Below are 14,138 nucleotides of genomic sequence, written 5' to 3'. Positions count from 1 at the left end.
TGGAGATCATTTAAATATAAATGTCATTTATTCCATTGCTTCTACCATTCCTCCGTTCAGCCCTTGAACAATGACTTCTACAATTGAATCTACATTTTGTCAGGCCTTAGATGTATTTTTGTCAAATCATTACTGAGAACAGTATAAAAACTATTGAAATATTATTGTCACATCCAGAACATATCTGTAACATTGATAGAGGCTTGGACTGCATATTTACAGACATATAGCTAAAGAGAAACCAGAAGAACACGTTATTAGTTTAGGGATTTCATTGATGGCATTTAATATATTTCCCTCACGTTTACATGTTGTTTTACAAGGTAGTGTGAATGAATGAGTAAAAACATAAAACATGGTGGCAGACACTGTGATAATAGATTAGTAGAATTGATCCCCTTCAAAATGTCCTCAACTGCAGACTTATAACATGGCCATGTCTATAGGAATATCAAATGTAATTTTTTGATTCAAAGTGACAGTATTAATTGTACTTTAGTCTGTTATATAAACAGTCATAGTACTTTGTTAAAAATACATTATTTCTATGTATCCACTATATTTATAGTCTCTTTTTAAATATATAAAATAAAGTTAGACACAAAAACAGAACTGTTTCAGCCTCAGTCGTCCTTAACTGCAGAACAGATTCTCCCTTCCCTTATGGTCTCAACTGTAAGCCTGCTGGGATGCTAATGTCTAACACACAGTGTTGTACTGAATGACTACGGGGAAAAGGCTGAAATATGGCATGAACCACTGTTGGACTGATTCAACCATGTTATATATATAATCACATTGTCATTATTTTTACTTCACAGATAAACATTCACATTCACATTAGCAGCTATGAAGTCATTGCTGACATGCTCCGGGTACATATGGATAAATGCACAGTATTTGTGACACATACAGTGGTGATGATGAGCCACACCTCAGATAACATGAGAGGTAAATGTCGTTGTACAGTGGGATGTCAGCTGCAGTACTTCAACACAGAATAACATAGTAACTTCTGGATAGGTTTATAACCCCACAACACAGGGTGAGACTGATACAATAGAGGAGGGTTAGGTCAAATACACTCATTATATCATATTAGATTGTTTTAAACAACTCCGTCTGATTTACACCTATATATTAAATGTTAAAATTATAAATAATTTTAGTACCGCGTGTCGTCCAACACTCAAAATAAAAAACAAACATATATTTAATTATAATTAATTATATATTTAATTTTAAACCTGCTATATTATTGATTATAATCAATCAATTAGCTGCAATAAAACTCCTTTGAGTAGAGTGTGTGTTGTGAATATCTTAGTCATAGGGCAATCCCCATCCAACTTCCTACCTAAGACTAGTTCACCCCCTTCTCTCTGAAATGTGCACTCATTCACTTCAAGAATTCAATCCAATGATTTTAAATCATCCTTGAATGGGAGTGAACGAGTGTACACTTGGGGAGAATTGGAACTAGGCAGTAGTATTTTGTTCCACACTATAATATATTACTTGACTAGACTCTCTTGATAGCTGCCTGCGAGGCCAGGGAGAGTGCTCTACATCAAACCCAGTCTGATACCTCATTGCATGAGACAGGTAGACTGCGGCAGGAAGTCTTGTAGGTATGTGACCACAGCCTTGGAGAGGTAGGTCATGGTACCGTAGCTGCCACTAGGGGCGCTGTCATAGAAGAAGTGGCATATCCCCGTGGCTGGATCCTTCTCCAGGAAGTACTCGTTGGCTCCATGGGTCCTCTGGAACATAGAGGACATGTCTGATAGGTAGATACAGATCATGTTGTCTATAGTTAGAGAATAGGTCTTACTACAAACTGAGGCGTGGGGCTCGGATCCCTCTTCTGACACCATGTTATGTTATGATAGTCATATGGACGAGTCAGGCAGAGACACGTGACTCTAGTTAACGTGATAATATGGCAACGATACAGGACAGACATCCAGGTCACTGAACTGGACCATTACACATTAACCCTTTATAGGACATTACTTTCTAGTGACCATTACACATTAACCCTTTATAGGACATTACTTTCTAGTGACCATTACACATTAACCCTTTATAGGACATTACTTTCTAGTGACCATTACACATTAACCCTTTATAGGACATTACTTTCTAGTGACCATTACACATTAACCCTTTATAGGACACTACTTTCTAGTGACCATTACACATTAACCCTTTATAGGACATTACTTTCTAGTGACCATTACACATAAACCCTTTATAGGACACTACTTTCTAGTGACCATTACACATTAACCCTTTATAGGACATTACTTTCTAGTGACCATTACACATTAACCCTTTATAGGACATTACTTTATAGGACATTACTTTCTAGTGACCATTACACATTAACCCTTAACCCTTTATAGGACATTTTCTACCATTACACATTAACCCTTTATAGGACATGACCATTACACAATTAACCCTTTATAGGACACTACTTTCTAGTGACCATTACACATTAACCCTTTATAGGACATTACTTTCTAGTGACCATTACACATTAACCCTTTATAGGACATTACTTTCTAGTGACCATTACACATTAACCCTTTATAGGACATTACTTTCTAGTGACCATTACACATTAACCCTTTATAGGACACTACTTTCTAGTGACCATTACACAATTAACCCTTTATAGGACATTACTTTCTAGTGACCATTACACATTAACCCTTTATAGGACATTACTTTCTAGTGACCATTACACATTAACCCTTTATAGGACATTACTTTCTAGTGACCATTACACAATTAACCCTTTATAGGACATTACATTCTAGTAACCATCTCTGTGGCCTTGTGGGAATAGTTTCCACCCTGAGATTGGAAGCGTGGGGGTTCGATCCCCGGCCGAGTCAAACCAAACACTTTAAAAATGGGACCCGTCTCTGCTTGCAGATGTTCCAGAGGGTGTAGTTACTCGTACATCACGCTATAGAAAGAGGAAATAGGCTCCTCCCCTATGGGCCGTTCCGGCTCAGACTTACCTGGTCCTGTAAGAAGAGGTCATTGGCCATGTGTACGATGCGGTCGATCAGGATGATTCCTCCGATGTTGTCCACATCCATGTCAGCCACCAGCGTCAGCACCATCACAGCCTCCACCAGCAGCTGTCGGTACTCTGGCTGGGGGACGTGGTTCAGAACAGACTCCACGTGCACCGCAAACTTGATCTCGCCTTCTGTCATCTGGCAGGAAGGGACACGACGTCAAGAGTCAGAACGCTTTCCCAGACACAGATGGAATCTCCATCAAGGGATCTGTCTGTGCCAATCACAGTGTCTGAAAGGAACGTATCCATCTATAGACAGACCGTGACACTACATACCTCTCTGGTAGTGGAGCACGTATCCATCTATAGACAGACCGTGACACTACATACCTCTCTGGTAGTGGAGGAAGACAGCACGTATCCATCTATAGACAGACCGTGACACTACATACCTCTCTGGTAGTGGAGCACGTATCCATCTATAGACAGACCGTGACACTACATACCTCTCTGGTAGTGGAGGAAGACAGCACGTATCCATCTATAGGCAGACCGTGACACTACATACCTCTCTGGTAGTGGAGCACGTATCCATCTATAGACAGACTGACACTACATACCTCTCTGGTAGTGGAGGAAGACAGCATGTATCCATCTATAGACAGACTGACACTACATACCTCTCTGGTAGTGGAGGAAGACAGCACGTATCCATCTATAGACAGACCGTGACACTACATACCTCTCTGGTAGTGGAGGAAGACAGCACGTATCCATCTATAGACAGACTGACACTACATACCTCTCTGGTAGTGGAGGAAGACAGCACGTATTCATCTATAGACAGACTGACACTACATACCTCTCTGGTAGTGGAGGAAGACAGCACGTATCCATCTATATACAGACTGACACTACATACCTCTCTGGTAGTAGAGGAAGACAGCACGTATTCATATATAGACAGACTGACACTACATACCTCTCTGGTAGTAGAGGAAGACAGCACGTATTCATATATAGACAGACTGACACTACATACCTCTCTGGTAGTGGAGCACGTATCCATCTATAGACAGACTGACACTACATACCTCTCTGGTAGTGGAGGAAGACAGCACGTATCCATCTATAGACAGACTGACACTACATACCTCTCTGGTAGTGGAGGAAGACAGCACGTATCCATCTATAGACAGACTGTGACACTACATACCTCTCTGGTAGTGGAGGAAGACAGCACGTATCCATCTATAGACAGACTGACACTACATACCTCTCTGGTAGTGGAGGAAGACAGCACGTATCCATCTATAGACAGACTGACACTACATACCTCTCTGGTAGTGGAGGAAGACAGCACGTATCCATCTATAGACAGACTGACACTACATACCTCTCTGGTAGTAGAGGAAGACAGCACGTATCCATCTATAGACAGACTGACACTACATACCTCTCTGGTAGTGGAGGACAGACATACCTCTCTGGTAGTGGAGCACGTATCCATCTATAGACAGACTGACACTACATACCTCTCTGGTAGTAGAGGAAGACAGCACGTATCCATCTATAGACAGACTGACACTACATACCTCTCTGGTAGTAGAGGAAGGCAGCACGTATCCATCTATAGACAGACTGACACTACATACCTCTCTGGTAGTGGAGGAAGGCAGCACGTATCCATCTATTGACAGGCCGTGGCACTTCTGCAGGATCTTCCACACCTTCTGGTAGAAGCCCATTGGGACCCTGTTGATGGCCCCATCCAGCCGTCTCCTCCTCAGCCACTGGCCCTGCCGCTCCTCCCACTGCAGGTGGCTGTCTGACCCTCCGGGGCCTACAGGGGACAGGATACCACTGGGGGTGGAGGGGCTGCTGCACCGCTACAGGGGGAGATACGTGTTCATTTACGTACACAGTACTCATGCTGCGGTACATACACACACACACACCAGGTGAAAGCTATGAGCCCTTGTTGATGTAACTTGTTAAATCCACTTCAAATCAGTACAGATGAACGGGAGGAGACAGGTTAAAGAAGGATTTTTAAGCCTTGAGATATGGGTTGTGTATGTGTGCCATTCAGAGGGTGAATGGGCAAGACAAAAGATTTAAGTGCCTTTGAATGGGGTATGGTAGTAGGTGCCAGGCACACCGGTTTGTGTAAAGAACTGCAATGCTGCTGTGTGTTTCACGCTCAACAGTTTCCTGTGTGTATCAAGAATGGTCCACCACCCAAAGGGTAGGAGTCAACATGGGCCAGCATGCTACAGGCCAGTACATGTTACCATGACGGCACCAGCATGCTACAGGCCAGTACATGTTACCATGACGGCACCAGCATGCTACAGGCCAGTACATGTTACCATGACGGCACCAGCATGCTACAGGCCAGTACATGTTACCATGACGACACCAGCATGCTACAGGCCAGTACATGTTACCATGACAACACCAGCATGCTACAGGCCAGTACATGTTACCATGACGGCACCAGCATGCTACAGGCCAGTACATGTTACCATGACGACACCAGCATGCTACAGGCCAGTACATGTTACCATGATGACACCAGCATGCTACAGGCCAGTACATGTTACCATGACGACACCAGCATGCTACAGGCCAGTACATGTTACCATGACGACACCAGCATGCTACAGGCCAGTACATGTTACCATGACGACACCAGCATGCTACAGGCCAGTACATGTTACCATGATGACACCAGCATGCTACAGGCCAGTACATGTTAGTACAGCAAGCATAAGGCAATGTAACGAAGAAAGACAACCGTTCAGAGTGAACCTCGTCTGCGTGGTTTAGTGAACACGGGACAATGAGGGGGACATGGTTCATGGTTTACCGTGGAACGGGGAGAGGTGACGTTGCTGCTGATGGAATAGCCACTGTTACTCATCTGGAAAGGATCAACACGGAGAAGACGTCATGTTGTCGTCGAGGGAGAGACACAGAAGGAGGGGATGACGGCGTGAAGGAAAGTCAAACTCACACCGTGTAAATACAGTTTAGATTATGATAAAACATCAGACACAGTTAAAGATGTGGGCTAGAAAACAGGCAAACATGATCAGCAGCTCAGCATGAGGTAAGGCACTACTGACTGTATTCTAGTACAGCTGGTATGAATGGGCTTTCAGCTGGTGGCTTCATGTCATGTTATGATGGTTGGTTTCATTATGGTCTAGCTGTGGAGATTACAGCTGATGAGGCAATATGACTATTAACTAACAAACTCAACCCACGCTGATCGGACGAGACGAGTCATCCAACTGCAATCAGAACCATACAACATTACAGCATTATTACTACTATAGACAAAGAGCATTCTGTCGTCATGTCTTCTAACTAGAATCAAACATACAGAAAGAGGATTAGGTCTATACTGACCTTTAGATTAAATTATAGAGCATTAGGCCTATACTAACCTTTAGATTATATTATAGAGGATTAGGTCTATACTAACCTTTAGATTATATTATAGAGGAGTAGGTCTATACTAACCTGTAGATTATATTATAGAGGATTAGGTCTATACTAACCTGTAGATTATATTATAGAGGATTAGGTCTATACTAACCTTTAGATTATATTATAGAGGATTAGGTCTATACTAACCTTTAGATTATATTATATAGGATTATATTATAGTTATACTAACCTTTAGATTATATTATAGAGGATTAGGTCTATACTAACCTTTAGATTATATTATAGAGGATTAGGTCTATACTAACCTGTAGATTATATTATAGAGGATTAGGTCTATACTAACCTTAGATTATATTATAGAGGATTAGGTCTATACTAACCTTTAGATTATATTATAGAGGATTAGGTCTATACTAACCTGTAGATTATATTATAGAGGATTAGGTCTATACTAACCTTTTATATTATAGATTATATTATAGAGAGGATTAGGTCTATACTAACCTGTAGATTATATTATAGAGGATTAGGTCTATACTAACCTGTAGATTATATTATAGAGGATTAGGTCTATACTAACCTTTAGATTATATTATAGAGGATTAGGTCTATACTAACCTGTTATATTATAGAGGATTAGGTCTATACTAACCTAGATTATATTATAGAGGATTAGGTCTATACTAACCTGTAGATTATATTATAGAGGATTAGGTCTATACTAACCTGTAGATTATATTATAGAGGATTAGGTCTATACTAACCTGTAGATTATATTATAGAGGATTAGGTCTATACTAACCTGTAGATTATATTATAGAGGATTAGGTCTATACTAACCTGTAGATTATATTATAGAGGATTAGGTCTATACTAACCTGTAGATTATATTATAGAGGATTAGGTCTATACTAACCTGAGGATTAGATTATATTATATTATAGAGGATTAGGTCTATACTAACCTGTAGATTATATTATAGAGGATTACTAACCTGTAGATTATATTATAGAGGATTAGGTCTATACTAACCTGTAGATTATATTATAGAGGATTAGGTCTATACTAACCTGTAGATTATATTATAGAGGATTAGGTCTATACTAACCTGTAGATTATATTATAGAGGATTAGGTCTATACTAACCTGTAGATTATATTATAGAGGATTAGGTCTATACTAACCTGTAGATTATATTATAGAGGATTAGGTCTATACTAACCTGTAGATTATATTATAGAGGATTAGGTCTATACTAACCTGTAGATTATATTATAGAGGATTAGGTCTATACTAACCTGTAGATTATATTATAGAGGATTAGGTCTATACTAACCTGTAGATTATATTATAGAGGATTAGGTCTATACTAACCTGTAGATTATATTATAGAGGATTAGGTCTATACTAACCTGTAGATTATATTATAGAGGATTCTATACTAACCTGGTTATATTATAGAGGATTAGGTCTATACTAACCTGTAGATTATATTATAGATTATCTATACTATAGATTATATATAGAGGATTAGGTCTATACTAAGGAGGATTAGGTCTATACTAACCTGTAGATTATATTATAGAGGATTAGGTCTATACTAACCTGTAGATTATATTATAGAGGATTAGGTCTATACTAACCTGTAGATTATATTATAGAGGATTAGGTCTATACTAACCTGATTAGATTATATTATAGAGGATTAGGTCTATACTAACCTGTAGGTCTATACTAACCTGTAGATTATATTATAGAGGATTAGGTCTATACTAACCTGTAGATTATATTATAGAGGATTATATTATAGGTCTATACTAACCTGATTATATTATAGATTATATTATAGAGGATTAGGTCTATACTAACCTGTAGATTATATTATAGAGGATTAGGTCTATACTAACCTGTAGATTATATTATAGAGGATTAGGTCTATACTAACCTTTAGATTATATTATAGAGGATTAGGTCTATACTAACCTGTAGATTATATTATAGAGGATTAGGTCTATACTAACCTGTAGATTATATTATAGAGGATTAGGTCTATACTAACCTGTAGATTATATTATAGAGGATTAGGTCTATACTAACCTGTAGATTATATTATAGAGGATTATAGGTCTATACTAACCTGTAGATTAAATTATAGGTCAAAGGAAATCAGGGGTCTCCAACCTTTTCTAGCATGAGAGCTACTTTTAAATTATGAAACAATTCACAAGATACACGTACATGTTTTCCTCGCTTTCAAATAGGCAGTCTTTGTATGTTCCCAAATTCTGTTTTCTTGGGGGAATGTCATTCTGTCTCCTCAGAAGACCGTTATTATGATCCCTAACTGGCTACAAAAGCCCACACCACACAGACACAAAAGCCCACACCACGCAGACACAAAGAGCCCAACACCTACGATTAGACACAAAGATTATATTATAGCCCACACCACGCAGACACAAAATTATAGCCCACACCACGCAGACACAAAAGCCCACAACCACGACACAAAAGCCCACACAGATTATATTATAGCCCACACCACACAGACAGCAAAAGCCCACACCACACAGACACAAAAAAAGCCCACACCACGCAGACACAAAAGCCCACACCACACAGACACAAAAGCCCACACCACACAGACACAAAAGCCCACACCACGCAGACACAAAAGCCCACACCACACAGACACAAAAGCCCACACCACACAGACACAAAAGCCCACACCACACAGACACAAAAGCCCACACCACACAGAACAAAAGCCCACACACACACAGACAAAAAGCCCACACCACACAGACACAAAAGCCCACACCACGCAGACACAAAAGCCCACACCAAAAGCCCACACCACGCAGACACAAAAGCCCACACCACACAGACACAAAAGCCCACACCAGACACAGACACAAAAGCCCACACCACACAAAAGCAGACACAAAACACAAAAGCCCACACCACACAGACACAAACAGACCACCCACCACACAGACACAAAAGCCCACACCACGCAGACACAAAAGCCCACACCACGCAGACACAAAAGCCCACACCACGCAGACACAAAAGCCCACACCACGCAGACACAAAAGCCCACACCACGCAGACACAAAAGCCCACACCACGCAGACACAAAAGCCCACACCACGCAGACACAAAAGCCCACACCACGCAGACACAAAAGCCCACACCACACAGACACAAAAGCCCACACCACGCAGACACAAAAGCCCACACCACACAGACACAAAAGGGTCAATATTGTTGGAAATGAATTGTCAGATATTGTGTTCCGTTTGGCTTTCAGACAGTTGTGGCTAACCAGGGTTGGTTGAATGTCAACGTGGATTTGATTGGATAGTAGCCGGGAGCTTGACTTGTCTAATACTAGTGAGATTTGTTTATGAAAGTTTGCGGTAGAAAACATGAAAAATAAATGCTTTTTCAGAATTGTTTGGCGAGCTACTCATAGGTAAACTGGGAGTTACTGGTAGCTTGTGATGGACCTGTTGGAGACCCCTGACGTAGATACTCTCCAAGACATGCAATAGTCAGCTGACGTGACCATACCTGTTTGATCTCACGCTTCAGCTTGCGGATGCCGGTGCGCTCCGTCTTAGTGGCCCCAGTGTGACCCAGCTCATGGATGGAGACAGCCGGGCTGGTGGCCGAGGACTGCATAGGACGCACTGACACAGGAGAAAGGGAGACAGACACAACAATTCATTTGATTCAATAGAATAATACTACACCTGCAAAGATACCAGTACACCTGCAAAGATACCAGTACACCTGCAAAGATTTGAGAAGAATCAGGAAATGTATTAATACTGTACAAACTACTAATGCTGGCTATGTAGGGGTCGGGGCTAGGGGGCTATGTAGGGGCTATGTAGGGGGGCTAGGGGGCAATGTAGGGGTCTATGTAGGGACACAAAAGGGGCTAGGGGCTATGTAGGGGCTATGTAGGGGTCTGGGATAGGGGGCTATGTAGGGGTCTATGTAGGGGTCAGGGCTAGGGGGCTATGTAGGGGTCTATGTAGGGGTCGGGGCTAGGGGGCTATGTAGGGGTTCTATGTAGGGGTCGGGGCTAGGGGGCTATGTAGGGGGTCTATGTAGGGGTCGGGGCTAGGGGGCTATGTAGGGGTCTATGTAGGGGTTGGGGCTAGGGCGCTATGTAGGGGTCTATGTAGGGGTCTATGTAGGGGTCTATGTAGGGGTCTATGTAGGGGTCTATGTAGGGTCGGGCTAGGGGTCTATGTAGGGGTCTATGTTAGGGGTCTATGGGCTAGGGGTCTATGTAGGGGTCTATGTAGGGGTCTATGTTAGGGGTCTATGTAGGGGTCTATGTAGGGGTCTATGTTAGGGTCTATGTAGGGGTCAGGGCTAGGGGCGCTATGTAGGGGCTATGTAGGGTCTATGTTAGGGGTCTATGTAGGGGTCGGGGCTAGGGCGCTATGTAGGGGGCTATGTAGGGGTCTATGTAGGGGTCGGGGCTAGGGGGCTATGTAGGGGTCTATGTAGGGGTCGGGCCTAGGGGTCTATGTAGTTGTCGGGGCTAGGGGTCTATGTAGGGGTCTATGTAGGGGTCGGGGCTAGGGGTCTATGTAGGGGTCTATGTAGGGGTTAGGGGGTCTATGTAGGGGTCTATGTAGGGGTCTATGTAGGGGTCGGGGTTAGGGGTCTATGGGGGTCTATGTAGGGGGGCTCTATGTAGGGGTCGGGGATAGGGGTCTATGTCGGGGTTTATGTAGGGGTCTATGGGTCTATGTAGGGTCTATGCTAGGGGTCTATGTAGGGGTCTATGTAGGGGTCTATGTAGGGGGGGTCTATGTAGGGGTCGGGGCTAGGGGTCTATGTAGGGGTCGGGGGGGTCTAGGGGTCTATGTAGGGGTCGGGGCTAGGGGGTCTATGTAGGGGTCTATGTCTATGGGCTAGGGGTCTATGTAGGGGTCTAGGGGTCTATGTAGGGGTCTATGTAGGGGTCGGGGTTAGGGGTCTATGTAGGGGTCTATGTAGGGGGGGCTAGGGGTCTAGGGGGGGGGCTATGGGGGTCTATGTAGGGGTCTATGTAGGGGTCTATGGGGGTCTAGGGGTCTATGTAGGGGTCGGGGCTAGGGGTCTATGTAGGGGTCTATGGGCTAGGGGTCTATGTAGGGGTCGGGGCTAGGGGTGGGGTCTATGTAGGGGTCGGGGCTAGGGGTCTATGTAGGGGTCTATGTAGGGGTCGGGGCTAGGGGTCTATGGGGGGGTCTATGGGCTAGGGGTCTATGTAGGGGTCTATGTAGGGGTCTAGGGGTCTATGTAGGGTCGGGCTAGGGGTCTATGTAGGGGTCGGGGCTAGGGGTCTATGTAGGGGTCGGGGCTAGGGGTCTATGTAGGGGTCTATGTAGGGCTAGGGGTCTGTAGGGGTCTATGTAGGGGTCGGGCTATGTAGGGGTCTATGTAGGGGCTAGGGGTCTATGGGGGTCTATGTAGGGGGGCTATGTAGGGGTCTATGTAGGGGTCGGGGCTAGGGGTCTATGTAGGGTCGGGCTAGGGGGTCTATGTAGGGGTCTATGGCTGGGGTCTATGTAGGGGTCGGGGCTAGGGGGCTATGTAGGGGTCTATGTAGGGGGTCGGGGCTAGGGGTCTATGTAGGGGTCTATGTAGGGGCTAGGGGTCTATGTAGGGGTCGGGCTAGGGGGTCGGGGCTAGGGGTCTATGGGGGTCTATGTAGGGGGGGCTCTATGTAGGGGGTCGGGGCTAGGGGTCTATGTAGGGGTCGGGGCTAGGGGTCTATGTAGGGGTCTATGTCGGGGCTAGGGGGCTATGTAGGGGTCTATGTAGGGGTCGGGGCTAGGGGGCTATGTAGGGGTCGGGGTTAGGGGTCTATGTAGGGGTCGGGGCTAGGGGTCTATGTAGGGGGCTATGGGGTCTATGTAGGGGTTGGGGTTAGGGGGGTCTATGTAGGGGTCGGGGCTAGGGGCCTATGTAGGGGTCGGGGCTAGGGGGCTATGTAGGGGTCTATGGCTAGGGGTCTATGTAGGGGTCTATGTAGGGGTCGGGGCTAGGGGTCTATGTAGGGGTCGGGCTAGGGGTCTATGTAGGGCTCGGGGCTAGGGGTCTATGTAGGGGGGCTCGGGGCTAGGGGTCTATGTAGGGGGGCTATGGGGTCGGGGCTAGGGGTCTATGTAGGGGGGGCTAGGGGTCTATGGGCTAGGGGTCTATGTAGGGGTCTATGTAGGGGTCTATGTAGGGGTCTATGTAGGGGTCGGGGCTAGGGGTCTATGTAGGGGTCGGGGCTAGGGGTCTATGTAGGGGTCGGGGCTAGGGGGTCTATGTAGGGGTCTATGTAGGGGTCGGGGCTAGGGGTCTATGTAGGGGTCGGGGCTAGGGGGGCTATGTAGGGGTCTATGTAGGGGTCGGGGCTAGGGGTCTATGTAGGGGTCGGGGCTAGGGGTCTATGTAGGGGTCGGGGCTAGGGGCTATGTAGGGGTCGGGGGTCTATGGGGTCTATGTAGGGGTCTATGTAGGGGTCGGGGCTAGGGGTCTATGTAGGGGTCTATGTAGGGGTCGGGGCTAGGGGTCTATGTAGGGGTCGGGGCTAGGGGTCTATGTAGGGGTCGGGGCTAGGGGTCTATGTAGGGGTCTATGTAGGGGTCTATGTAGGGGGCGGGGCTAGGGGGGTCTATGTAGGGGTCGGGGATAGGGGTCTATGTAGGGGTCGGGGCTAGGGGTCTATGTAGGGGTCTATGTAGGGGTTGGGGTAGGGGTCTATGTAGGGGTCGGGGCTAGGGGCTATGTAGGGGTCGGGGCTAGGGGGGCTAGGGGTCTATGTAGGGGTCGGGGCTAGGGGTCTATGTAGGGGTCGGGGCTATGTAGGGGTCGGGGCTAGGGGTCTATGTAGGGGTCTATGGTCTATGGGGTCGGGGCTAGGGGTCTATGTAGGGGTCTATGTAGGGGTCGGGGCTAGGGGTCTATGTAGGGGTCGGGGCTAGGGGTCTATGTAGGGGTCGGGGCTAGGGGTCTATGTAGGGGCTAGGGGGCTATGTAGGGGTCTATGTAGGGGTCGGGGCTAGGGGTCTATGTAGGGGTCTATGTAGGGGTCGGGGCTAGGGGTCTAGGGGGGTCTATGGCTAGGGGTCGGGGATAGGGGTCTATGTAGGGGTCGGGGCTAGGGGTCTATGTAGGGGTCTAGGGGTGTAGGGGTCGGGGCTAGGGGTCTATGTAGGGGTCTATGTAGGGGTCTAGGGGTAGGGGTGGGGCTAGGGGTCTCTATGTAGGGGTCGGGGCTAGGGGTCTATGTAGGGGTCTATGTAGGGGTCTATGTAGGGGTAGGGGTCGGGGCTAGGGGGGGGCTATGTAGGGGGTCTATGTCGGGGCTAGGGGTCTATGTAGGGTCTATGTAGGGGTCGGGGCTAGGGGTCTATGTAGGGGTCTATGTAGGGTCGGGTAGGGGTCTATGTAGGGGTCTGGGGGTCAGGGCTATGGGTCTAGGGGTCGGGGCTAGGGGGTCTATGTAGGGGTCTATGTAGGGTCGGGGCTAGGGGTCTAGGGGTCTATGTAGATCTATGTAGGGGTCGGGGCTAGGGGGCTATGTAGGGTGAGTCGGGGCCTAGGGGTCTATGTAGGGGTTGGGGCTAGGGGTCTA

At 45.9% G+C, this 14,138-nt stretch overlaps 1 protein-coding gene and 2 long non-coding RNA genes across 5 annotated transcripts in view; 1 reads left to right on the top strand and 2 right to left on the bottom strand.

Moving 5' to 3' along the window:
* Nucleotides 1-14,138, bottom strand: part of phka2 (phosphorylase kinase, alpha 2 (liver)) — a 34,383-nt gene continuing 20,245 nt past the window's right edge. The window contains exons 26-31 of one of the 2 annotated variants that reach the window (XM_042318970.1): nucleotides 10,076-10,194; nucleotides 6,313-6,339; nucleotides 5,913-5,966; nucleotides 4,696-4,929; nucleotides 3,036-3,236; nucleotides 1-1,763 (exon numbers count right to left, since the gene is read on the bottom strand). In XM_042318970.1, coding sequence (XP_042174904.1) covers nucleotides 1,590-1,763; nucleotides 3,036-3,236; nucleotides 4,696-4,929; nucleotides 5,913-5,966; nucleotides 6,313-6,339; nucleotides 10,076-10,194 — 809 coding nt within the window. In that variant the 3' untranslated portion in view covers nucleotides 1-1,589. The remainder of the gene's footprint in view (nucleotides 1,764-3,035; nucleotides 3,237-4,695; nucleotides 4,930-5,912; nucleotides 5,967-6,312; nucleotides 6,340-10,075; nucleotides 10,195-14,138) is intronic. The other variant, XM_042318971.1, reaches the window with a different exon arrangement.
* Nucleotides 6,346-8,922, bottom strand: LOC121846105. Of its 2 annotated transcripts, XR_006083013.1 has the most exons (6): nucleotides 8,369-8,922; nucleotides 8,239-8,276; nucleotides 8,067-8,180; nucleotides 7,004-7,117; nucleotides 6,729-6,955; nucleotides 6,346-6,685 (listed from the first exon to the last, which is right to left on the bottom strand). It is a non-coding gene; the product is annotated as an uncharacterized LOC121846105 (long non-coding RNA). The 2 variants fall into 2 exon arrangements; XR_006083012.1 differs by lacking the exons at nucleotides 8,067-8,180; nucleotides 8,369-8,922 and having other exon boundaries at nucleotides 8,239-8,299.
* On the top strand, nucleotides 6,558-7,380 carry LOC121846106. The gene is made up of 3 exons (XR_006083014.1): nucleotides 6,558-6,597; nucleotides 6,992-7,105; nucleotides 7,176-7,380. It is a non-coding gene; the product is annotated as an uncharacterized LOC121846106 (long non-coding RNA).

The sequence above is a fragment of the Oncorhynchus tshawytscha genome, unplaced genomic scaffold (assembly GCF_018296145.1).
Source record: "Oncorhynchus tshawytscha isolate Ot180627B unplaced genomic scaffold, Otsh_v2.0 Un_contig_5015_pilon_pilon, whole genome shotgun sequence".
Taxonomy (NCBI): domain Eukaryota; kingdom Metazoa; phylum Chordata; class Actinopteri; order Salmoniformes; family Salmonidae; genus Oncorhynchus; species Oncorhynchus tshawytscha.
Note: the sequence above shows the minus strand (reverse complement) of the source record. Positions and strands in the feature narration are given on the sequence as shown.